The 25,986-nt window shown below is 45.4% G+C and overlaps 1 protein-coding gene across 1 annotated transcript; it reads left to right on the top strand.

Annotated features, from left to right (window-relative positions):
* The first annotated feature begins 1,173 nt into the window (after window positions 1-1,173).
* LOC104381581 (transmembrane protein 182) lies at window positions 1,174-17,069 on the top strand. The gene is made up of 5 exons (XM_009989366.2): window positions 1,174-1,344; window positions 3,369-3,486; window positions 5,464-5,562; window positions 8,219-8,356; window positions 16,840-17,069. Exons 1-5 carry the CDS (start codon window positions 1,192-1,194, stop codon window positions 17,067-17,069), a joined length of 738 nt encoding a protein of 245 aa, XP_009987668.2. The 5' UTR covers window positions 1,174-1,191.
* The last annotated feature ends 8,917 nt before the right edge of the window (window positions 17,070-25,986 follow it).

The following is a 25,986-nucleotide window of genomic DNA, read 5'->3' on the forward strand; positions in this document are numbered from 1 at the left end:
GAATTTCCTCCCCCAGCCTCCTGGCATGCCACAGGAATACGGTTATTGCCCTCCAGAAATTATAATTTTCCTAGTCTGGCATCCGGTTCCTGGCAGTGATCTACAGCAGATGCTCCAGCAGAAGACTAAAATGTTAGGAATCAAATGGCAGCGAAATTCCATGCAGGAACGTCCTTGTCCCCATGAGACACTTCTTGCAGAGCAGGCTCAGGCAGTGGGAGGGGTATGGATGCTATATAGCCCGCTCTTCTGTGGCAGGAGGGAGAACATCCTTCCACAACCGCACGGCAAGACACTCTAGGTGTGTTGGTACGTACACCCAATTTGCATGCTCCTCGTCCTGCTAGATGTGGACCTGCCTGATTTCATAGAATCATAGAATGGTTAGGGCTGGAAGGGACCTTCAAAGGTCATCTAGTCCAACCCCCCTGCAAGGAACAGGGATATCTCCAACTAGATCAGGTTGCTCAGGGCTGCATTTAAATGCATTTGCATGGATTGATTGCGTCACTTCTGAGAGCGCCAAGATTTTCACAGAGGTTTAAGAGATATCACCGATATTTTAACGTTATTGCTTGGCTCTCTGGGGTTGCTTTGTGTAACAGCTACATTGGTGTTTTGTTCAGAGGAAGCAGGAGCTGAAGGAAAGGCCATTCCAGAAACGTCACGGCCGTACCACACTCGTGAGGACTCAGCTAAAGGCATCCCACAGCAACGGCAGTGGGAATGGTGGACTCCGTGACGTGGTATAAGGGCTTTGGAGTTCAGATCCACTCAAGCCACGTGCAGCCTCTCTGCTAATCTCGTGCACAAACGGGGTTTTAAAAACTCTCTGGTGGCCTGAGCAGTTCTGCATCGTAACTCCTTGTGACCTACAGACGCCGACGGAGCGGCCGAGGCGACGGGCTCTCTGCAGCGTTCTTCTGAAACGAGCGCCCATGTGTTCATTTGGAAACCTTCCTGCTCTGCCTCAATAGCTGTTAGTCATGTTCCTTAATGCCACAGCTGTTTGGTTACACCAGGTCATCTGCTTTTATTAGTCCCGTTCCCACCACCCGCTGAAACTCACACCAGCCAGGAGAAGATTATGATCCGTGCCCCAAAATAGCGCTTCCCTCTTCCAGCCACCCTGGAAACTTCAGTGTTTTTCTTCTCTTCTGATTTCCAGTCCTGCTGCCTACCTGCTGCCCCATGAAGGCCGGAGGAGCCGCCCTGGCAGCCGGGATCCTCGGTGGCACCGGCGTGTTGCTCTTCCTCATCGCCTTCGGGACGGATTACTGGCTCCTTGCTACGGAGACCTGCGGCGTCTTCGAGCATGGCAACAGCACTCTGCCAACTGGGGAGGTAAACTCTGCAATCTTGCCTTACTCTGGGAGACTTCTTTCCATAATTTAAAATTCCTAAATTCAAAAATTTTTTAAGTCTGTGATAATATTTGTGCTCACTGGAGGTGAACTGCTCATGTAAAACGTCAGCCTGAAGTAGGTTTAAAATCCCACCCGTGGTATCTGGCGTTTTGACTGGATTAAAGTGAGTCTAGGAAACATTAAAGCAGCACCTCTGTAATCTGGCAGATGTGAACATTAGGCAAAAATGTAAGAGCTTTACTTGTTGACAGCGTTTACTTCTAAAGACAAAAGATACCTGCTGATATTTGCCATTAAAAGATTTCTCCCTCTGTAGTTTCTTTGTTTAAAAATAGTTCATGTTTGAAAGTGTAGAGCTTGGCAATCATTTCCAGCCAAAGTGATGTGACTACAGGACAGAGGGCAAACAAAAGCCAGCATCGGGCTCGGAACAGAGTAGACAAGGATTCCTGCCTGTCTAACAAGAAGACGCCTATATATTTTAAAATTAAGATTTATATAGGATTTTAGTTGGCAGGAAATGTAATTTTCAAAGGACAATTTGGTATTTTAGCACTAACTGCTGGTGTCACTTATTTATAGATCCTTCCCAAAGTTTGATTTTAGCTGCACTTGCTATTGTCTAACTCTTCAATGAAATAACAACCAGATCAGCTCCCTGAGCCACCCACTCTTCAAAAAATGTTTTTTGTGCCGATCAATGTGCGGTTTCAATTACAAAATGACAGGAAGATCCTTGTTGTGTGCAGACTTTTTGTTACTTCAAAGTTCAATCCAATTAGGTTTGATTTTTTTTTTTTTTTTTTTTTTTTTTCTGGTGGGGTGAGTCACGCTGGGTAAGCATCATGATGCCAACAAGAAATATTTTCTTTCATTTCAGAATCCCATAATCAAATGTAGGACACCGTTTGCTTGAGTCATTTTTTCCAAATGACTTTTTCTATTGAAAAAAAACCCAAAAATTATGATAGAAAAACTGCCTGGCTGAAAAACACTGTTTTTGGTGTTTAAAGCATCTCAAACGTTGAAGATACGCTCTTGGCCAAGTGTTAACCTGTCGCTGAGGCAGAGCAACTTCAAAAGCACCAGGCAGAGAAATAGGAGCTGCTCGGACTCTTTCCTCTGAGCTATTTCATTTCTATTTCAGACACTGCTCCTATTATTTCTATTTCAGTTACTGGCTGTGTACAACGGGCTGTGTTTTTACCTTCTCTGCCCTTTCTTAAACTGGTAAATCCTGTCCCTTACAGATAAGGATGGTCTGGAGTATCTGCCAAGCAGTGATTAAATGTGCCATAGATGCAGAGTCAGCAGCCACCCAGCTGATGGAGTTTGAGGTCTGCATGCTACCGTTGTCATAGTTGGTATTTTATCCTGAAATTAAAAAAAAAAATCAGGTCAGAGCTCCAGAAGCAGGCATAACTTGATGCATAAAAACCTTGAGGTGAGGGAAGTATCTTCTAGCACCTCCCTGTTGAGTCCCATCTCCTTTCTCCAGCTCACAGGGTCCGACCCTCTATGGAGTTTCTCCCTTCTCCACAAATCGTAATTTTCTAAAAGTCATGTCTCCTTTACCAAATTGTATGTGATAAAGACAAAATTGACTTTGGCCATAGTTTTAATAAGTTTTTTGGTGAATAGTCCATGACTCAACTTGGAAATATCCTTCCTTCTGGAAAGACCTTGTGCTTGCAGGTCTGGTCTGGGGGTTGAAGTAGACTCACTTAAAAAGGAAAATTTGTCAACATCTCTATCCTGGTCCATGAGAAGACTGGTGAAGGTCTGCAGGATGATTTGTAACGAGAACATTTTGTAGCTGTGATACAGCAGAAAGTCAAGGACAGCAGGTGCCTTTGTGTTCCCCAACCCCTCCAAAACCGGCTCAAACAACAACAAATGAAAACTCCAACAAAAAATGAAAGCAAAATCGGTCTAAGCCAAAAATTCACACTTTCCACTGTGATCATCCCCGTATCAGCTTGGGCTTTCATTCCTCCGCAGGCTGAAATGCCAACAGAGGTGAGGAAGGAGGTCCTCACTTTCCATCACGAGGGCTTCTTCTGGCGGTGCTGGTTCTTTGGTGAGGGCCACACGGAGACCATCTGGACCTTCTGGTACAGTGAGTATGATGCCACCACCCCATGTTCACAGCATTCGCTCACAGTTTGAATTGCAAACAAGCACAACGAGGGCTCCCAGGGATGAGCATACAGTTGTCTTTGTTTTATTTCTTTTTTTTTTTCTTCATTCTCATCGTCTCTCTATCGAAAGCAAATTTGGCTCACCCTTTCTGTGCTCTTTTTTTGGCTTGGATTTTGCTCTCAGAGGATCGTTCACAGAAATGTAGGAACCTCTTGATGCCATTTAATGTATCACCTACGAAGTCTTATGGAGTGGTGGGTTCCACCAGCAAGGACTACTCTCTCCCCCTACGTCTTGATGTTTGTGTTCAGCTAAGGTCTGCTAAATTTGAGCACGTGCCTTTCCTGGCCATTAGCATCGCTCCTTTGTCAACGTTTTCAGCTGTCGGGGTCCTGAGTGTTCCCTCCTCTCACTGATTTCAGCTCGGAGGACGCTGAACATGCACACATGTGGTGTTTCTGGGTGCTCAGGACCTCTAGCAGTGGGCAGAGGTGGGCCATGGAGAGCCGTAACCACATGTGTTTATGCTCTTAAGCACACAAGACCTTTATTTTAAGATCTTGCCTGTTTTGCTTTTTGGGGTCTTTGAGATTACACGCGTGAATAAAGAGAGATGGATGCAAAATAGTTTTCCTCCTGAAAGCACATTTGCTCTTCAAAAAAAAAATCAAAGGAGAAGGTGAAACCTGTTCTGAGGCACCAGCTGGTGCTGACTGGTGGCTTCACGTGCAGTGAAGTGTGAGGTCTTGGCCCAGTGAACCAGGTCCTCCCACCAGAAAGAGCGAAGGAGTGAGACCACCCCACAACACGCCTGGCACCAGCCCCGCAGGCTGCGGGTAATTAGAGGACAGCCTTTCCCTGGGATGCCACAACCCTAGAGAAGTGTTGGGGATGAAAAAAAAGGAGATTTAAAATAAATTCTGCAAAGGTTTAAACACTGCAAAAGCCTTGACCCTGCGCTCACTGGTGCTTCGGTCCACTCAAGATGCTACGTTCCTTGAAGGGCATTTGGCTGCAAATAATGCAGGTTCCCACAATAAAGTTACTCCACAGGGATTAAAATTTCAGGTGACTTTGCTGTCCTCAAGTCCCTGACCTGTGTTTCCTGTAAAATCTTACCGGAACACTTACTGCCACCGTTCAACTGAACGATGTCAGATTTTTCATGCAGAAATATTTTGATAAAAAAGGCCAGACTCGAGAGAGGGAGTTTGCTATTGAATTGCATTATGTGGAAATACACGATACAATAGAATGTTACCTGCAGTAAAATGACTCTCTGATAACTGGCAAATTTGTATTACTTTTTTAGGTATTTATTATAATAGGATTGATCATGGCAAATTAATTTGCTGCTCTCGTGGATGTAATAATTAATTCAATAGGTATTCCATAGTCAATTTAGCATGAACTAATGTCCACCTATTATAAAGTGTTCCTTTGAGCTGGGGAACATATTTAAATAAGTGGCCAACCATTAATTAATTCATTTAACATTCATTCTATTACCGTTAATCATGATAAGCCTCAGTGGTATTAATATTGATGGGGCACTTCCATTCTAATTTCCCTCCTCACAAACTGGAGGTCTGAGAAGGTACCCAAATACCTTTGCCCCTTCCCAGCAGTGGGAATATTTCCACTGATTTCAGTCGCTCCATCTTTCATGGTTTATGCCCACCTCAGACTCAGGTTATGAAGATGAGAAGATGTACGGGTGGCGGTCTCAGGTCCTGTTATATCTCCCCTTTCTCATAATTCTTTCTTCTTTCTAACTGGGATTTACTGTCTTTCTTTACTCCCCGGCCTTCTGATTTCAAAAATTTCTGATTGCCACAGAACAGTGACAGTTTTGCAGGTTTTGCAGAGCAGTACGTTGCCATCTGAATACTGTGACTGCGGTTTTGCAGAAAATGAAAGCAAACAGGATTTTTTTGTTGTTGTTCTTTTTCAGCCAGCCAAGCACACCCCAAGTTCTGCATGCATGGCTACCTCTTTCCCATGCCCATTGCTCTCGGACCTTTCCCCCATCCTTCCTACGACACGACTGCAGGTGGGTTTCTTTCCTCCTTCCCTGGCAGCGACGGGCAGAGATTTACGACCCGTGTCAGTGCTGTGGTCCTCCTGTTGTAAATGCACGCGGCCAGGCATGGCCAAGACTTTTGGAAAGCTCCTTTATGAAATGGCCTTGCTGAGTTGACTGCCCCAAGTCATGAGCACGTTGAGATGTTCTCCCACATCTTCTCTCCTCCAGAGCCAGCCATGCCTGGAGGAGCTGCGCGCCCTCCTGCTGGGCGCTCAGCACCTATTCTTGCGAGCAAAGGAGGATGTTAAGTCCATTCTCTTCTATCTCCTCCCTTGCTGGGAGGAGCTGGAGGCAAAGGGCTTCTGTCCCATGGCCATATCCAGACCCCGCAGGCAAGCAAGAGAAATAATATCTCCTGGGCTGCAGGCTTGTGGCAGTCCGGCACCGACTCGTTTCCAAAGTCTGGCTTCCTGGGAGAGCTCTGGTGTCGATTTGTTGAAAGACAAAACAAACAAGCGCTGGAAAAATCAGTTAGAGACCAAATTGTTAGAAGAGCCACGTAAGTGACTGGCTGATTTTCAATGCACCGAACACGACGCAGTCGGAGAGCTCTCCTTTCAACTGGTTCCCTTTTTATTTATGTTTCTCTATATTTTCAGAGTTCTTTAATGAATCAGCTGCCGTTAGGAATTTTAATTTGCTAAATTGGTGGCAGCAGCTAGAATTAATTCAATGATCTTTTTTGAAATGAATTGATTTCTTTAAATAGTGTGCATCACTCTGCATTGCCTCCGGGGATCTGGGGCAGGCATACTGCACAAACAAACATCTTGACCTTTTCCTTCGCCTTCAGCAGTACCTTTTTTTATTTTTTATTTTTTATTTTTTTATGAGGAATTAATTAAAAAAAAAAAAACAACCCACAACCACCCACAACATTTGTCAGTAGGAGGGAGAGCAGCTAGTTTCTTTTGCTGTGCTGTGCAGGATTCCTGCCTCGGGGAACACGCCGTGTTGTAAAATGGATACGAGGGACCTGCTGAGGGTGGAAGGAGGAACCGGCCGCGGGCTCCGTGCGGCAAACACGGGGGTTAAGCGGTGGGATTTTTTCGGCTTAGGAGAGGTGGGCGTGATGTCTACTTTCTGAATGATCTCGCTGATAAACACACTATTTTTTTCCATACTAAATAAAGGGCCCTGGAGGCATCTGTCCCTGCCCGTCAGCCCTTGCTATGAAACCCGCTTCAGCTGCCTCTCAGGAACACCCACTGGGATGGGTCCCAGGAGGATGCTGGGGACGGGCTCAGCGCCGGGGCTCTGCTGGGAAGTTCCTGACACCCACTCTGCTATGATCCCCGGGGAGACGAGGATGTCTCAGCACCCACATTTAGGGCAGTGGGAGTGTTGGGCTCCTCTGCTGCACCAACATCCACAGAGAGCAAACGCTTCTCTCGTTAACGCTCATCTTATTTCAAACCAGTCCATCCTCACATGCAAATGATGGCAAAACAGAGGCCGTCCAACGAGAGGGGTCCTCCACCTGCTACCTGCTCCAGAGATCATTCTGCCTTATCTGCAGCCTCTTAGGCTCCCTCAGAGAAACAGGTGACGGGAGGTTAAACATGAAAATGAATTCTGTGGTTTTGGAGAGTTCAAGATACTTATCTCTCCCTAAGTGGCTCTCCTGACAAAATGGTTTCAAATGAGGAGAACGCATCTCCGCTGTATCGTTTTTTCTTTGAAGTGTGAATCATTTCAGCATCACCCGCTTGCTCATGCTCAGCTCAAACCTCTTTCACTAGCACTTTGGAAAAACAACAGGCAGAGTGAGACAGGGTGGTCAAGGGGACCAGATAAATCAGGGCAGTTGGGAGCAGGGTATCAGAGAGTCTCTGTGTGAAGACCACCACCTTTGGCCAAGGTTTATGGCCAAAGTGACTGGAAGAGACTTGGCTACTGGGAGACTGAAATTAGTGGGATACGTCCCATCCCATGGGATGTGACAGATGCAAACTTGCTTGGCCCTGGCTGGTGGGGTTGCAGGAAGACACAGCCACATCTCCCCCTCCAAATTCAGTGGATGAAGAGGCAGCGGTTCTCTTGCCCCATTCACTTATTGGGAGTCAAACAAGGCCATTAATGGGGGAAATCATAGAATCACACAATGGTTTGGGTTGGAAGGGACCTTAAAGATCATCTAGTAAATCAGGAGCTCCTGTTTGCCCTGCAGTCCTGCTAACAAAAAGCACCTTTATTTTAAACCAGGAATGTGGCACCTTCTGTAAGTGTTAATTAAAACAAAAAAAAGATGTGCTCTGATTCCATCCCTCCAAATTTTGCTATTTTCTTTCCTTTCTTGCCAAGCTCTTCCATCCCCCCCAGGCACAGCTGGGCACGGTGTCCTTTACTCTGCCCCTGTTTTGTGGCATGATTCCCTGGCAAACCCTTCCGACCCCTTGCGCTCATCCCAATCCCGTTGTGCAAGAACACGACGTTCATCCTGGACTTGCCCCATTTCCAGGGTGTTCCCAACACAGGAGCCCCAGCTCTGCCTAACACGAGCAACACAACAGTGCATCGCTCTTGCTGTCGCTGGAGCAGGAGTTAAGCATGGACTGAAGAAAACCACTTTCCATCTCTTTTTCCCCTGACCTTAGTCTTTTTTTTTTTTTGGCCCTCACAGTGTACAGAGGCTTCTGGACGGCGTTCATCGTGCTGGCGGTGGCCGCCGGGCTGGTGGGAGGGCTGCTGCTGGTGTGCGGCGTGCCCTTCGTCAGCCCCCGCTCCTACAAAATCGGAGGCGGATTCCTCCTGGCCTCGGGTAAGCAGCTGGGGCAGGAAGGCAGTGGCCACGCTCTGCTCCGTGCTGGGGGGAGATGGGGGCTCTGGTGGGAGCTGCGCTGACTTGGAGTAAACAATTTCCATCTTCCCCCACTGGAAATACACCTCTATGCTCAGCCAAGCTTTAGCAAGATAGTCCTTACTTCTAGGGAGGATGAGATTTGGGAAAAAATACTTTGGTTTTTTTTTTCCTCCTCTTCTATGCAAGGCAGCAGAGCATTTTATTTTATTGAAGTCCATGGCAGCTTGAAGCCTGGGCAGCAATCAGCCATGCTCTGCTCCCCTAAGCCGGTCGCTGCATTTGAGCCTCTCCGGTCTTTGCTGGTAACATCTGGCAGTGCTGGAAACCCGCGGAGCGATGGAAGGCGTACCCCGTGACTCCGAACGGGAGGGCTGGCTTAGGGAAACCTGAAAAGGTGAAGCGGTGGCACAGCAGGAAAACGAATTAAAAATAGACATTTATTCATTGTTCCCACTGCCATGGCAAATGATTCCACTGAATTATCACTTAGGCTTTTTAGTTTTTTATATTTGAGAAGGAATAATTGGCTTAACTGGTAGAAATACTTGATTTGCAACAGTGACTCAAACCAGAAAAAAGCTTTTTTGCCACTCAAGCAGCTAAAGGCTGGAGCTCAGCTGAGCCGTGCCAAGTGAAGAACTTCTTAATGGAGTCAGGCCTTTCTCTGAAAAAGCAGGGTTTAATTACAGATCCTGCCCCAGGTCCCGCTTCCTCATACATGGCATGACTCAAACACGAGCCAGAGTCTTTGCTTCCAGTCTGGGCTTTGAGTGTGCTCAACTCTTTGGGGGCCAAAATCATCAATGAAAAGATTTAACGAGAGAGGTCCCAACACTGACCCTGGAGGAACTCCACCTAAACTCCTTCCAATCTCCCCATGCCCTGCCATCGTTTCCTTTTACTCTTTTCCCCCGTTATTTAGCTCATCTATCTTATAGCTCCTTTCCCAATTTCTATTTCCTCCAGGTGTACTAATAATTAATCATGTGATGTCAGCTGAGCTACTTGTTAAAATGAAGCTAGATGACATCTATCTCTTTGTCTAAAAAATCTGGAAGGCACTAAACCAGTCTGCTAACTCGCTTTCGCATTTTGCCCAATTTTCCATTTGCCTCCAGGTCTTCAGTTAGAGAAGTGAGGGCAGCAAGCCTGTCGATATCTGTTTATCTCTCTTCTACAGTTTAATAAATGCTTGGTTGGGCTTAATTTTTCTAAGGGCAGATTTGGTGTGGTTTTACACACACGGATTTCATCTAGGAATGCAAGATGTCTCACTATCAGCTGTCCATCAGGTACTGATGCCTTCTACTGAGTAGTGTTGGCTACAGACACGTGTGCCGTGAAGTCGTCTCTCCTTGTGAGACTAGGGCCAAATATTTGGATCCTCCCAGATGTGACACTCTGGCTACCTCATTTAAAGCCCTACCTCTTCAAAACACTCGACTTTCAGCCTAAAAGGAAAAACTGGGATGGGTCGCCTTCTGACACTGGCCAGATGAGTAAAATATCACATAGAAAAGGGTGTCGAGTAATATTGAATCACTGTATTCCATTTTTTTTCATTGTTTTTGCACTTTATTTGACTACTTCTTGATTAAAAGGCTGAGGCATAGAATTTGACACTTTTTAGAAGAGCTGATTATGCATCACATAAACCTCTTGGCATTAGACAAAGATGCTGCTGTTTAAATTGAAGTTTGTATTAATGCAATTTCAATCTGAACAGCAATCATTGTTATTAACTGTCATTAGGAGGAATGAGTTCAGCTGGAAGAGACTTCCTGCTATTATTTTCGATCTAAATTATAGCTAGGAGAATGCAATAGTATTTCAGCATTTTCAGCAAAGTTGCTTAGAGTTTCATCTGAACCTTTCTTTTGGGGTGGGGTATCCTGAACTCAGATCTCTGGATCCTGCTTGGCACTGGCTTCCTGATGGATTCAGGATACTTCCCTCCGTGGTTATTTTCTCACTATCCTTTCTAAAAATATTTTGCATGATTGTGCTGAGCAGTAGGAACAATGGATTTAATACAGCTTCAACTCCTTAGCTGTCCCTTTCCTTCGGATAGCGGGATGTGGAGAGACGATGCAGGAGAACGTGCATCTTGTCTTCTAATCATGGCCTGCGGGTCAGTGTTAATTAACCTCCCTCGCAGAGATGATCTCTCCTTGAGAAAGTGTGGCAATTTGTAGAATGGGAACGTGGTCTGGCAGTCGGATGGTGAGATGGGGCACGGTGGCTGCAAGATGCCCGGGGCTCTCAGAGCAACTTTATTCTGTCCATAAACTCCCTCTGCCCCTTTTGGTAGCAGCCCACGCTGAGGTCATGGAATCACAGCCTTGGTCAGTCCTTGCAAAATGACGCAATGTTTGCCACCACAGGGCTCTAAAAATATTATTGGTGCAAATGCACTCCCAAGTGTGTTCGTGGATAACCAGCCTGACGTGATTCCGAGGAGCTGCGTGTGCCCCTCCATCCTGGGAATTCAACGCCTAAGGGTGAAGATCGTTATCGCTCCATTAGATCCCTTTGGGTTTTCCTCTCTGAGACGCCTTTTATTCACTGTCCTTGCAAGAGGACAAATCCGACCGTCTGCCAGCTGCCAAAACAAATGCAGTGCTCCATGGGTGACGTTTCTGAGAGCCCTTCCAAAGGACCGGAGCCATTCCCCTTGATTGCTTCTGCTGGGTGACATGGGAAATACAGCCGGAGCCCATCGGACATTTGGTGCTGTTTGCGCTTGCACATCTACCTCTCCAGCTGAGCAGTTATCCTTGCCAGCTGCTCCCAAAAGAGCTGGAATTGCCTGAGCAAGTAGTGGGCATGCTGTGTTCCTTCTGACGTTCGCCGTCTCAGACTTAGCTTTGGTGTTTGCAAGAGGGAGGCAGCTACTGCCTGGTGACTAGTTGTCCTCTTGTTTCAGTAGTCAGATGACAATATGATTAATTATCACTACAATGTCACCGAGAGGGCTGGGTGATGGCTGCACCGCGGCTTCTGGAAACAATTCGATTTCCTGAGACAACTTTTGCTTGTGCTCCTTGGTTTTCTGTGCTTGTGCTCCTTGTTTTTTGTTTCCTTTGGGCATTTTAGTGGCCAAGCTTGGAAGTGAGGGCATGTTTTGTCCAGATCTATTGCAACCACTGAGCCTGCTGTGCTGCCACAATACCTTTGGAGTAGCTTCAGAGCTGCAGGGTTAAGTGAAAAAACAACCTGAGCTCTACCTGGTGCCTTGCTCCGGGGTGGAGTGGACAGGCAAAGCGTGGGCATACGGTGAGTTTTGAAAGCAAGCCATAAGGATATGTGTCCCAGGTAACGTTAAGCAACCTAAAGAGGAGTTTGTTATCAGCTTGGCTTGCAGTGGAAAGCCCAAATAGATGATGAACAAGGTACAGTCTACACATCCTTCAGGCACTGTGGTCCCGGTGCTGTCTCTCCAGCATCCCCCCTTGCGTGGCACATGGGATTGCTGTGGCCCTGGGCCATTTCCCACGGGCAAAGGCAGCACAAAGCCTCTCCTGAGCTTTCAGAGCCATGTCGTCATGGTTCTGCGAGAGAAGCACAATGTGTGCTCAGACCAACCTGTTCTTCAGTGTAAGCCGACTGCATAAAAAAAAAGGCTACTTCGTCAGCCCTGTAACTAAAAGTGCTGAATTTTGTGCTCAGATTCCTCTTCCTAAATCAAGCATCTCCATTTTGGCAATCTCAGGCTCCCCACGTGCAGTAAAGACTCAAGGTTATGGGAGGGCAGCTGAAGATCACCCCTCCATTTCCACGTTATTAACATCCTTAAGAGGCAACTAGTGAGAACAGCGAATGAGTCAAAGTTCATTTTTCTTGTAATTAGCAGATTACACAGAAGTTCAGGAGCTTCTGCAGAATAAGAGTTAAAGATTGAGTTCACTCACCTGTCCCGACAATTAGCAGCCATAAAGGTGTCACAAGGACATAAAATGAGAGAAAGAAAAAGCCCGACTCCAATTTACTCCCAAGGAAGGTGCAGCTCTCCAGGGAGCAGGAGCTGGAGCGCTGGGATTCCTTGTCCTGCAGTTAGCAGTGTATGAAGGAGAAAGATTTAATGTCCCACTTCAATTTTCTTGCAATTAGCCCCTCCCTAGAAGATGCTGTTGACCTCATCAGCTCTGAGACGGATTTTTGCGCTTAATTTTTTTCCATCCCATCTTAACAAAAAGAGGCAAAGACAGAAAGGAAGAGAAAATCAGAGCATCACTTGGCTAATTTTCCAGCTATAGAAGCCACAGAGATGCTGAGAGGAGCGTGGGGATGGTCTGGTTGATGAGGTCTTCACTTACACTTACCCAAAGCCAACACACGTCCTGCAGCTCAGGATGCTGGGCTCATTTCTTGGGCAGGAAACTAGGGTTTTTTTTGTTTTTTTTTTTTTTTCATTTTGCTGCCCAAGGCAGGAAGAAATCTGTCTCTGTACATAAAAAGCTGGCAGGAAGCGAAGATGTCTTTCCGTTGCGGCCAAGACTAAAAGCCCCAAAAGGGAGGTGGCAAAGTGAGACCTGTTCAAAAGCTGAAAAATCCAAAATAAAAGAGCATTTTCAAACAAAAATGCCAAACGCTTGCTTCGTTAATATGGGAGCAAAGCATCCTGATATTCTCATTATGAGGAGCCTACTAATGCGTGTCAAATTTTAAGTGGTTTCATGAATACTTGTGATTGTTCCAAGTAAGCATTTTTTTGCTGACCAGCTCTCGGTGAGCTGCCCTTTCTGCGCTTCCACCATCCTTCTCCACCTGCACCTGCCCCTTCCATTGTCTTTTCTCGCCGAGGAGCTGGTGTAAATCCCAGGGACTCCTCGCCACTCAGCTGTAATTATTCCAGGGAAGAAGGCTGCTTACTTTACATTTTCTTGTCATTTTCCCAGAGTGTGAAAACGTTCTTAATTTAGATGCCGTGGCCGTGCCATCACCTCCAGCACCTGTTTAATAATAAATCCTTCCACACCGAGACCTGCTGCTTCTCCTGGGGCGAGGGGAGGGACCGTTTCCCCATCCTCAGCTCCTGGCGAGCTCGGGGACGGTGCCACCCGCTCACGGGGCTTCCCCGCACCCTCCTCATTAAGAACTGGCAGGTTTTCATCTGGTTTCTTCACTAAATGAGGCTTAGGCCATCTAAGTTGTCCTGAGACAATTCATAGAATCATAGAATCATAGAATGGTTAGGGCTGGAAGGGACCTTCAAAGGTCATCTAGTCCAACCCCCCTGCAAGGAACAGGGATATCTCCAACTAGATCAGGTTGCTCAGGGCCTCGTCCAACCTGGCCTTGAACGTCTCCAGGGATGGAGCATCCACCACCTCTCTGGGTGGATTCAGAATTCAACGCAACCCCCCTGGTTATTTAAAGAAAAGTAGAAGAATTCAAAAATACGCTACCGTACCCGTGTCCTCTGTCCTGCCGAGGCTACAACGTTATTTGCATCTCTTACAGTAGGTATTATAAGTTAATGAAATAGAAATTGATCTTTAAAAGAGCACTTTTCAAGGTTCAGTTGCTATCTAATTAATTTAATTTTAAATTACATCAGTAATAAGGACTTAATTGCCTTCTTATCAATATATTGTATTTTGTAAAGGACATGTGGCTATTTAAACACGCAATCGTTTTCTTACAGTGGAATAATTGATATTTTAAGCATACAACTATCATATTAAGTGTAAAATATTTATTTGTGCACTTAATTTCAAGTGGTATCGAAATCTCAATGAACATGCAAATGCTACAACAGCTGCTGTTTAACTCCTAGCCTGCCTCTCCAGCGAACACGAGGACTTTTCCACGTGAGGGAGGACAGCTCGAGAAAACGGCGTGTGGCGATGCAAAATCCTTTTATACAGTTACACCAATTTTTGATTATTAAGAGTCAATTTTCAGTCTCAGGGTACAGGAGGCTATTTAATAGACAGGCCAGCTTGGGCTGGGTAGCTTCAACTTCTAGATAACACATCGTGAGGACTTCAAACCCTCTATACCTTCATGTAAGTCTCATTTTTGGCTACGAGATGGGAAGTGGAGGTTTGTAGCAGCAGATGTGCTTATATTCATCATAAGCAGAAACACAGTTAAACACTGACGTGTTTTCTCTGGTGGAGCTTTCAGTAACCACCACCGCTAAGCAGCTATATCAATGTCAAGCTTCACCCACTTCCTTTGCTTGGCACAGGAGTTGGATTTTGTAGGGCATAAGCTGCCAGGAAGAAGAATTAAATATGCTACAATCTACCTTTGATTTAAAAATTGCAAGGGGAGAAATTAAACCCAGCAGAAGCCACAACGCATCCACAGACCTGTGTGGTAACCTGTCAACTAAATTAATTTGGAACTGTTTGCTTCTGCTATAAAAGTATTATAATCTGTGATGTATTTCTTTCATATATGTGTGTGTGTGTATATATCTGTATGTTATATGGCACTGTTTAAAAATCGTGAGCTTCTGTCTGGGAAGTCCCAAGATCAGATATTGCCCAAGTGCTTTCAGATGTGTCATCACACCGTCGCTGTTTGGTTCTAATATATGTTGACTTTTAAAACACGCTGTATATATTCTTTAACGCGACACAGTAAATAACATCGGGGCAACACCAGTTTCTCGTCATCTGCTTCACACGGGGGAGCCCGACCTGCAGCCTCCGACCACCATCCCTCTGAATTCTGGGGAAAGGAGGTTCTTATTAAGGCACCGAAGCCCCCAAACCCGCCGGGGGCCGCGCCGGGTCTGGGAGCCGCCTGTTCCCCACGTGCTTTTCAGATGTGACCCAACTCTTCCTGCAAACGCTGACCTTTGGCGGCAACGCATCGGAAACGTGAGATCAGGAGTCTCATGGAGATCTGCTGTTTGGGTCACGGGCATCCTGCAAGGCCGGGGAGGCTCCGAGGAGAGCGGACCCTCTCCAAGCGAGACGTTGACCTTGCGCTTGCTGCTCGGACTTGAGCGTGGCCTCAGCCCTCCTCCCATCTGGCTCCAGGGGAGAGCAGAAGAGGTCTCGCTTGCCCATAAAAAGATGTTCTAGCCTCATGGTATAAGCTGTTTATTATTCTTTTTATGATTCTGTTATTTAGTAGCTCACCTGCGATTAATATCTCATGGCTACATGCCTTTTCTTCATAGATTCATAGATTTCTAGGTTGGAAAAGACCTTAGAGATCATCGAGTCCAACCGTCCCTAGTCCCCATTAAACCATATCGCTAAGTAGATCATCCACCCTTTTCTTAAACACATCCAGGGATGGGGACTCAACCACCTCCCTGGGCAGCCTATTCCAGTGGCTGACAACCCTTTCAGAGAAGAAATACTTCCTAACATCCAACCTGAATCTGCCCTGACTAAGCTTATACCCATTTCCTCTTGTTCTATCACCCATCACTAATGTAAAGAGCCCTTCCCCTACCTCCCCACCATATTTTCTCAAGTATTTGTAGGCTGTAATCAGGTCTCCCCTCAGCCTCCTCTTCTCCAGGCTAAACAGCCCCAACTCCCTCAGCCGCTCCTCATAAGTTTTATTTTCCAGCCCCTTGACCAGTTTAGTCGCCCTTCTCTGGACCCGCTCCAGGAGCTCAATATCTCTCTTAAAGCGAGGGGCCCAAAACTGGACACAATATTCCAGGTGTGGCCTCACCAGTGCCGAGTACAGGGGCAGGATCACTTCCCTGCTCCTGCTGGTCACACTATTCTTGATTCTACTCTATTACGTGTTATTTCTCTGCAAAATAGGGTCGTCTGTACTCCTTGCTGTGTGTTCCATTACTTGGTTGCCAAGCTCGGTCTCAGGAAGGGGAACACAAGACGTGGAGGGGAACTGCCACGAGCTGTGGCAGCCGCTTCGGCGTCTGCGCGGGCTCTGCTCGCCCCGGAGCTGGGGGTGGTGGGTTCGATGCTGAGTAACGCTTGCTATCAGCAGGACTGATCTCTATATTTTTGCATTTCTGGTGGAAACTGGATCTGATGCTGCTTGGAAGGGTAGATATAAAAAGGAAAATGTAAGTCTTAATTTCTTCTTCTCGCTCATCTCAGATTAAAGATAAAAAGGGCCAAAACAATGTTAAGACAGGAATGCAGATCTAGCCTCGTGTAGATCCCTGCTGTGAGTGCCAGCTGTGTTCGTGATGGTTTCTCCATGGCCGTACCCAGCTGTAACAGAGCCCTCGGTAGCGCCGGTGGTTAAAGCACGAGGTGTCAGTGTGCCCGGGGCTGGGCAGGAGCTGGTCGTGGTGGTGTGGGTCTCTCCCATGGTGAGTGGGCTTGGCTTTCACAGGAACCTGTGGAGCAATGTCATCAGTAATAACTCTACAACATCAAGCTTTGATGCAAAGGACCTGCCAGAATAGACGGAATCTGGTGCGATCTTTTCTCAATTTTATTTCTGTGTGTCACGTGCAGAGAATAACTCATCTTTGTCTCTCTTTCCAGGAGGCTTATTTCTCCTGCTCATCTTTCTCTTTGTGATATGGAAGGAGTTTGCTGCCGATTTTCAGAAGTACATCCTCCTGGAGAGAAGCGAGAAGTGCGAGGACGATGTACCGGTGCATGCGTACTACGGGTGGTCGTTCATGTTCGCCGCAGCGGGGGTGCCCCTGGTTTTGCTTTCTGGACTCCTCTTCTACCTGGTCGGCAGAGACATTATGAAGTCCCTGGAGTAAGACAAATTCAGATAAGGCCTTTGAGAAGATCGGTGACAGTCCTTGTAACGAAACGCACACGAGTTTTGAGGACTGAGATCATTTTCGTAGCTATAATTGCCAGCGTAGGCGCGTGGTCGCACTCGCTCTCGCACGGAGGCAGGGATGGAGCGCTGAGCATCCAACCACTGCCGGTCCAAAACCAGCCCCAGCTGAACATCCAGCTTCAGCATTTGGAGAAATTCAGTCATTTCTATAGGTTTTTGCATGAGTTTTCTTGGTGAACCACGGAAGAGCCTTTGCTGTGAAAAAGCCCTGCATCCATATCCAGACCTGGAGTTTTATAGCGTTCCCAGCATCCTTGTTTCTTGTAAAAGGGAATCGAATCTGGCCGCGACGGTGTGCGCTATAATGTCTATTTCTGAAAAGCAATTAAGGATGATTTTTTTTTTTTTAGCTGTCTCTAATTGACGTCAAAGGACAACCATTTTAATGGGATGTCGGGAAACATGAGAAACTTTTTTTTTTCCTTAAAAGCCCTGATTCTGAAGATAGGAATGTACCTGGACCTAACCGAGCTTTCAATAGGCGAATAAACGAATTTCTGTGGCATGAAACCTGACATGAATTAATTAGTATTTCTTTACAGCACCGCTTTACTCTGCAGTTAATATTTTCCCCGGATGCAACGTTGTGGGGATTCACAACCGAAAAACTGAAAAATGGTCAGAGTTGGGGGGAAAGGGAGTGGGAAGAGTAGCACTACTATTTTTTATTTTGTTTGTTATGGTAGGCCATGGGACTTTGTGGTATTCTACAGATGTAGCACGAGAGTCAGCTCCAAGAAGAGGAATTATATACTGTTTAGATACTTTTAAATTCTTGTGATGTATGTTGTCTGACAGATTGCGGCGGTCCGGCGAAGAGCACGGCCAGCTAACTCTACACCAAACTGTCCAGGTACAGGAGGTGAAGTAATTTATTCTGTATATGCAGAAGTTTATCAAGACACTTGAGAAATGGCAAAGATTTGATCTCGTCATGTTTTTCGGGCTGCGTCTTGATGCTTTGAAGTAGTTTGTTGGGCCCTTGCTTGCTTGCTGAGCTTGTTTGCATAAATTTTAAATCAAACTTCCTAAAAGTGCATGCCGTTCTCAGGAATGTCAGTTTTTGCTAAACATACATCTCCCAAGCTTTATGTCACACTATTGACTCAGTATAGTCAATTAATAATGTAATGTAAATCTCTTCTAGAAAGCAGTGAAGATTGTTGGCAGTGTAAAAATGTTTGTTAATGCTCTTTCTGAAATATTATTCAAGTCTGGCATTTCTTTCCTTTTGGAGCAAGTTCTAATTATTCTTTTACAAGATTCATGGCATACATAGAGTGAGAAATTGTAATTCCCATGTGTAAAGATTAGTTCTTTCATATGAATAACAGGCTTGGTCTACAGTTCTTAAGCAAAATTCACAGTTTTCAATTAACAGAAATTTTTTTTAATAGAATTGGTGTATACAGATAAAAATCATGTTTTTTTTTTTCTCCAGTGAATATATGTTTCATGACATTTAAAAACACACAGATATTTTAGTGTTTTATCTGGCCATTCTAAACTTTTTTTTTTTCCACAATATCTCCTTGGGTTGTGCCTGTGCCCTACCAGTTCTTCAGGTGATAATTTCTCCCTATAAATTCCCTTTGAATAATTTTTGTCATTTAATTATCTATTCAGTGTAGAGATGAACACTTATGGCCACAAAGAATAAAAGTATATAATCCAGGAGCAGAAGAGGTCAAGATTTACAGTCACTTGCCTTTCACTGATCCCATAAAACAATCCAAGCATGCAGAAATGATGATCCCATAAGAGACACCGGGGCAGAAGAATGAGAATGCAGCAAGAAATCCATCAGACTTATTGATATCTGTGAAGCTGAGGATCCCTAAGTTGTGAATATAGAAGCGAGTTTTATATTATAGAATGAAATATTTATTAACTTTCTCCATCTGTTCTTTAAAAAATTTAGTTTAATGTCGTCGAGGCATTTATGGAATACATTTAGCTTAATCATGCATTCATGCCTTAGGGACTAAACCGTCCCTGGAGCTTTGCTCATTCTGGATCAGCTCTAGAACAAGCAATGGTTTAAAACTCCATCATTCTTTTGAAAAGCACATGACTTTGAATCATTCTTGAATGGAGGGTTGTTGGTTTTGTTTTGTTTTTTTTTTAAAAAAGAAGAACCCTCTGGTATTGAGCATACTCTAATAGTCACAACAATAAGATACAGACAATGAGATTATTGACTAGCAGAACTAAATTAATTACCTCCTCCATTAACATGCAACATTTGCAGCCAGCACAAGCGTTAACCAAACACATCACTTTGGCGGACTAAAGCGTCTAATTCCTTAGCTGTCAAGTTTCTTGGGGCAAATATAACTCAAGCACACAAAATTTCATGTAAGAGTCGTCATTGCTGGAGGAGAAATTTCAAAAAACAAGCTAATGGACTCAGTGGTAGGGTTTGAAATTGCGGAAACCGCAGCCTCTTTCATCTGTTGAACGTGAAGAAGTTTGATGAAAGGATATTATAGAGTAGTGACAAGGACCTAATTCTGATCCAAGTTTTGTCATTATAAATCATGAGTAATTCCAAAGACTGCAGTAGACCCTTATCACTGTTAAACATCTGTAAGTCAGATCAGAACCGGGACTAATAAATACATTCAAAAATGCATAATTAAAACAGTGATTTCACATCACTCTGATGAATTTTAGTCAAGGATTTCTTCAAGGATGCTTTTCTCACATTAGCATTTGACGTTAGTAAGCAATGAATAATTCCATTTTTTCTTTCCAACATCTGGGACACTTCCTGCTTTATTTGCTACTTACTGAACACTCTGCAGGAAATATTAATGAATCTTGGGTGTTAAAATGCAGGTCCTGGGGATCATGCTCAGGAGGCAGCGTTACGTAGTGGAGGCTATATCTCTTGAGATTAAGAGGCTTGATTTTGGTAAAGTAAGATACTGGGAGATCTGCCAAACCTGGGGGAGGTGATATGAGGATTTGAGGTGGTTACCCGAAAATCAAGCCCCTGCAGCTCCTTTGTTCAGCTGTTCCCTTATACCAAGGAGACAAAAATTAATAACAAAAGTTTTTCCCATTGGCCAGACCAACTTTTTAACCAATGTTTCAGAAAACTAGGATGCCTCGAGGCTGGGAAGGCGCTGGGTGGTGACCAGCAGCCCTGAGGAGGGATGGACCAGGAGACCACTACACTGTGAGAGTGTCACCACCATGCCCAGCTGCTTTCTCACACCATTAGAGGCCTGAAGCTTTTTTCTTTTTTTGGTAAACTATATGGTAAGAGTCCATGTTCAGAGAGGTCTGCTGGCTCTTCAGAGCAACCTGCAGAGGACAGATAGGTGAGCACCAGAGGCAGGAGAGCTTCCAAAGAAGGAAATAAATGTCCTTCTGTACTAGTGTGAAATGACCTTGGCAGTTCAACATCTGACCAGGAGGATGAAAGCACCCTCTACTATAGAAAACAGGTTAACTGGAACTTAACTAAAATTCATTCCCACTAGTTGTATAACAGCCTCGCTGGGGTTGCTTGCTTTGACCCAGGAGGACTTACAAATCTTTCTACTTTTTCTTTTTGTCCAGAAGAATCCTTCTTAATAGGAGAGGCAGTGTCTTCACCTTGGTTAGGCACACGTCTCCTGCCTTGGTGGACTTGCAGAACAAAATGTGGAAGTCTTGCAGAACAAGTGTCTCCGTCTGAGCTGCCCCCCAAGGCTCCTTACATCAACCGAGCATCACCGGCACTTGAGGACCGCTCATCCTTGCAGCCAGCCCATGGAATGCAAGGCAATGGAAAAGTGAGGTGCGCGGGCTTTACATCCCTATGGAAGGGAAAATAACCAAGGAAGATAACTACTGGAACAGGTTGCCCAGAGAAGCTGTGGCTGCCCCATCCCTGGCAGTGTTCAAGGCCAGGTTGGACGAGGCTTTGAGCAACCTGGTGTAGTGGAGGGTGTCCCTGCCCATGGCAGGGGGGTTGGAACTGGGCGATCTTTAAGGTCCCTTCCAACCCAAACCATTCCATGATTCTAAGATTCCCATGGCCTCCGTCCTACGATCTTCCATTGCGCAGCCCAGCCCTCATCCTGCTGAGTCAGCACCTTCTCAAGTGCCTCTTGTCACTTATCCTGAAAAAACGCTACCTGGGGAAGTGCCGGTGGGAGAGGGCACAGATGCGGTGCGGCAAATTAAGACAGACACAAAATCAAAATAAATAAGGAAATATAAGCTTGCTCCATGCTTCGTGCGGCGGGCTGTGCATTACCGCAGGATTAAGCCATATCAGCCAGAGTACATTTTACAAGAGTGCACAGCACCTCAATCCTATAATCAATAAGCTGTACATGCTGCAGCACAAAGAGCTCTTATCTGGAATACCACTTTGAGTTTAGTGAATTTATTTAATCCCTGATGCCTGCAGAGCATCAGTCCTGTCTTCTGGGTTAATTTATTTATTCCGGTATCTATTTTTAGTCTTTCAAGTCCTTGACATTTGAGAAGCAGATTTTTTTTTTTTCCCCATTTCCTAAAAAACATCTGAATTGGAAAAACTTTATTTACAGAAATGTATTTGTTTCCTAATTCATTCCCCACTCTTTCTCTTGGGAGCCAAAATCCTCTTATCAATACACATAGCCACGCACTGAATGGATCGGGGAAGGCTCCTTTTCACCCTGCTTGGCAAAGCCTGTTTCTAAATCAATGCTGGACATTCAACTATCGTCTCTCTTTCTTCTCATCATTTTTTTTTTCCTATGAATATTCTCTACTCCTCAAAAAAAAAAAAAAAAAAATCAACTCTCTTTGACCTATATCCAAGACACTGTGGTGCATTTAGTTTGGGAATTGTCATGAGTGCAGGTGATGCTCTTCTCTTCTGGAACTTGATATTTCCAGGTATCATTCCGTCGCAAGAACCCTTGGCTGAACCCAAGAGAACCAGTGGTTTAAGCAGTGTGACTATGTAAATGCTTGCTGTTAAAAAGAAATAAGAAACAAAAAAATAGTCTAGAGCCACTGCTATGATGGTGTAGTAGTGATTATTATCAGAGCTGTAAGGAATGCGTTCTAATTAACCCAACTGGTAGGTACTAAACATTTGGTTATGGAAGAGTAGATTGAAGCCTTATAAGCTTTAGGGTCTGCAAAAAAGGAAAAAAGTCTCACCTGACCTTGGCTGACTAGATTAATGATGGCTTCATAAAAGTCACAAAAACATAAAAATAAAGTAGCACAAAAGGCAATTGTGTGAAAAACACAGGGTTAATTATACTTTGCCTCTCCATTTTGCAATATTTCCCTGTGTGGCTTAAATTAAAAAAAGCAACAAACTCTGAGAAGAAAATAAAACCCACTCCTAGAATAGGGATATTACCCTGGCAAAATATATTACCAGGCCTCGGATATACTTTTGTAGAGTCACAGAACTTAATTGTTTTTCTATTTCAGATGTTGTTAGAAATCTTTTGTACTTTTCTCCTGTTTAAAAACCAGTCTGCAGGAGAAGTTGTTCACCAAACCATTTAGAAATGCTGCTCAAATAACACAGGCTGAACTGGCTGCTTTAAGGTCTGGAGCTTTTATTACTGATTAAACCTCATCTGTTACAGGCTGGAATAATTGCAGTGCACGGTGAATAAATGTACCTCATTCTGAAATAGGGGCATCTGTACTGAATCTGACCCGGCCAAAAAAAGTAGGGGAATTTACTAATTTAGACAAAACAGCCACCGAATTAGTCCCACTGCTTGCTGAGGGACAGCCTTGGCATCACATCGTTTCTTACGCGGGCAGAGATGCTGCCTCTCAACCCGCTCACCTCCCTCCCAGCAGCAAGGTCGTTAGCTCGTGAGTCAAGTAATCAGCTCCCAAACCCAAGCACTCATCACATTTATTGCGTTGCTCTTGCATCACATCCCCAAAATAAACCCAGAGCAGCTATGACGTCAGCTGCTTTGCGGCTCCCAGCCGGGGGGGGGGCTTCCACAACCTCTTTGCTCCCGGGGTTTTCCTGCTTTCTTGGCGACGTTATTTCCTCTGAGCTTCACAAGGGTGAACCCAGTTGCAACTGGAGCTTCAGGATGGCGCTGAAGTGACCCGGGCTTGGGCAAAAGGCACCTTACGGATGCTCTCAGCACGGCAGAAAGTGAGTTTTCCTGCAATTTTGTTCCACAAGTCAAGAACTTTGCCACATCTTTCCATATATGTTGTGAAAAAAATCATAGAATCATGGAACGGTTTGGGTTGGAAGGGACCTCAAAGATCATCCAGTTCCAACCCCCCTGCCATGGGCAGGGACACCCTCCACTACACCAGGTTGCCCAAAGCACCATCCAACCTGGCCTTGAACACTTCCAGGGATGGGGCAGCCACAGCTTCTCTGGGAAAAAAAAATATCTGTGTTATAGTGTTATAGCAACACACACACACACACTTTACACGCTAGATGTATATAAGATGTATATAAAATGACTGGATTATTCTGCAGAGAGCCTCTGCCTGTGTCACCAACACTTCAAAGGCTTCAAAGCAGAGGTGCCTGCAGCGGGGCAGCAGTGCCGGTTTCAGCTGACACCAGAGGTTTCAGGATCTCAGGGCATGAAACATTTTTCCCTCATTTTGAATTAATTTAATTGGAAAAAAAAAATGAAGGAGAAATAACTGGAGATATTTTTGGAGGTATGTTGTTTAGTTTTGTTTTTTTTTTTTTTAAAAAAAAGAGAAATGCCATTAATGAGATTAAACCTGCCTTTAAGTAGATATTTTTAAATGAAAATATTTTCAGTGTTTAAGAAAGGACTGCAGACACCTTCTGTTTGCAGCCATTTTGGAGGGAAGATATTTTTTTTTCCTCTCTTTTGCAGCAATACCAGCACTGCTACTCGAGCGACCTTTTGGCTCCGGGGTGGTCAGTGGCTCCGGGCTTTCGTTCTGGTGCCCCTTCTCTGAGTTAATGCATCGGTTCTGCAGGCAAAAAAAATAAACATTTTTAGTATTGCACCAGCCACCAGGCTGTCTTTTGGGTGGATGGATTTGTTCTACATCACAGATAGGAGCTGAGGGCTGTGAAGTGGCTGCAAACATCATTTTATACTGGAATGCAGCACCCTGTGCTCAATGCTGCCCACATAAGGGTGATATGCAGGGAGGAAATTCTGCGGGGGTTTTTTACACTTTTTTTTTTTTTTTCCCCCTAATGAAGATGCTGAAAGAGTAGAAATACCTTGCTTTGGAGAGTCATGGCATGGGAGTCTTCTCAAGTATCTGCCTATTTAGCTGTTGACTCAGAGGTAACCCCTACACTTATAAATATTTCAGAAAAGGATACAGAAGGTTTGGTCCTCTTGTTTTTTTCAAGCTGGGAGATGCTCAGGGGAAGGAGGTGAGTGAACTCAGTTTTTTGGATGCTTTGTAGCTGGACAGGTAAAGATCTGCTTGGGACACACAGCTGCTTCAGATGCTCAGCAAGGACAGCCCACAGTGGAGTTTCCCTGCACTAACCCAAAGCAGCTCTTAAAAGAAGGAGACAAGCTATGCAAGCCTAAAGCCACCATTTAAATAAAAATATAACCATTGACGTAATAAGAAGAGTAATTAAAAGGGCGTGAGAAGGAGCGTGTGAGCATCACGGGGTGCGGTGCCTCCCTGACCCGGTCCAGGGCCGCATCCCGTGGTGCCCATCGCAGGGAAATGCGGACCCAGAGCACAGCTTGCCTGTTTTTCTCAGCCCGACCTGCAGCCACGTGCTCTGTGACTCCATGTGTCCTCCGTGACGCTGCGTGCGCTGCCTCTGAGGCCAACCCCTTGGTTAGGGAAAATCGGTGGAGCGTCACGACCGCATCGATTTAATTGACCGAGCGCGTCGGGCTCTGCCCAGCATCTCAGCTCCACTCCCGGGCAACATCAATCAGTGCAACGGAGAACGGAGCCTGCTGTTGTTGCAGAAGGAATAAAAAGATTTCTTCCCTAGGAAGAAATTTCTTTCCCCTAAGAAAAACTACAACAGGGTGTTTTGTCTCCCTCTCCAGCCCCGGGTTTGCCAGCGGGCGCCAAGCTCAGCCTGGGAAGGGCCCTCTGGACCATCTCGCCCGCAGCGCTGCCAGAGCTCAAGCAGGTACAGCTGGTTTCCTCTTGATGGCCAGGCTGCCACAGGTTTGGGATTTTTATCCACCAATTTTTATTATTTTTATCCAGAAATGCCATGGAAAATCAGGGATGGGTCTCCAGCCTAGGCAGTCACTGAAAAACAGTAGCAAAGACTTAGAATTTGATGGCTAGCGGATTTTATTTTTCACTTTAACAAGACTTGAATGCTTCCTAGTGTGCAATGATGACATTACCCATTATAAATGGACTCATAAAGTCGGAGGAAGGCCTTTTTTTGGGAGGCAGGGCTGCTGCTGTCCTAAACACCCCAAATAACTGGTTGCTCACCAGCCCGGAGCCGCCGTCCTCTCCCTTTGCTTTACCAAAGGGTTGGTGTTGCCATCTCATTAATGGGCAAAGCACAGATGGGTTCGGTCTTCTAAAATCAAATCAGACTAAAGAGTCTTCTCTCACTCCCTCCTTCCTAAGGTATCCGTGTGCTCCTAGTTAGTGCCAGCAATAAATCGTTACCGAGGCGCTGCCTGATGCCACCTTATCTGCCTTGGCTTGAGACCAGCCAGGAGGGCACGAATGGCCTCGACTCAACCTTTTATATGCACCATTTTGAGAGTGAGGAAATACACAAGGAGCTTTCGTCTTCCTGCGTCCTGCACACGTGGCTGGTGCAGCCCTGGGGCTGGTCAAGAGGGATTTGGCCATGGCTTTGCCGTGGGCACCAAGGTGATGGGGTGGAGAGT

This window comes from Tauraco erythrolophus, chromosome 13 (assembly GCF_009769465.1).
Source record: "Tauraco erythrolophus isolate bTauEry1 chromosome 13, bTauEry1.pri, whole genome shotgun sequence".
NCBI lineage: Eukaryota > Metazoa > Chordata > Aves > Musophagiformes > Musophagidae > Tauraco > Tauraco erythrolophus.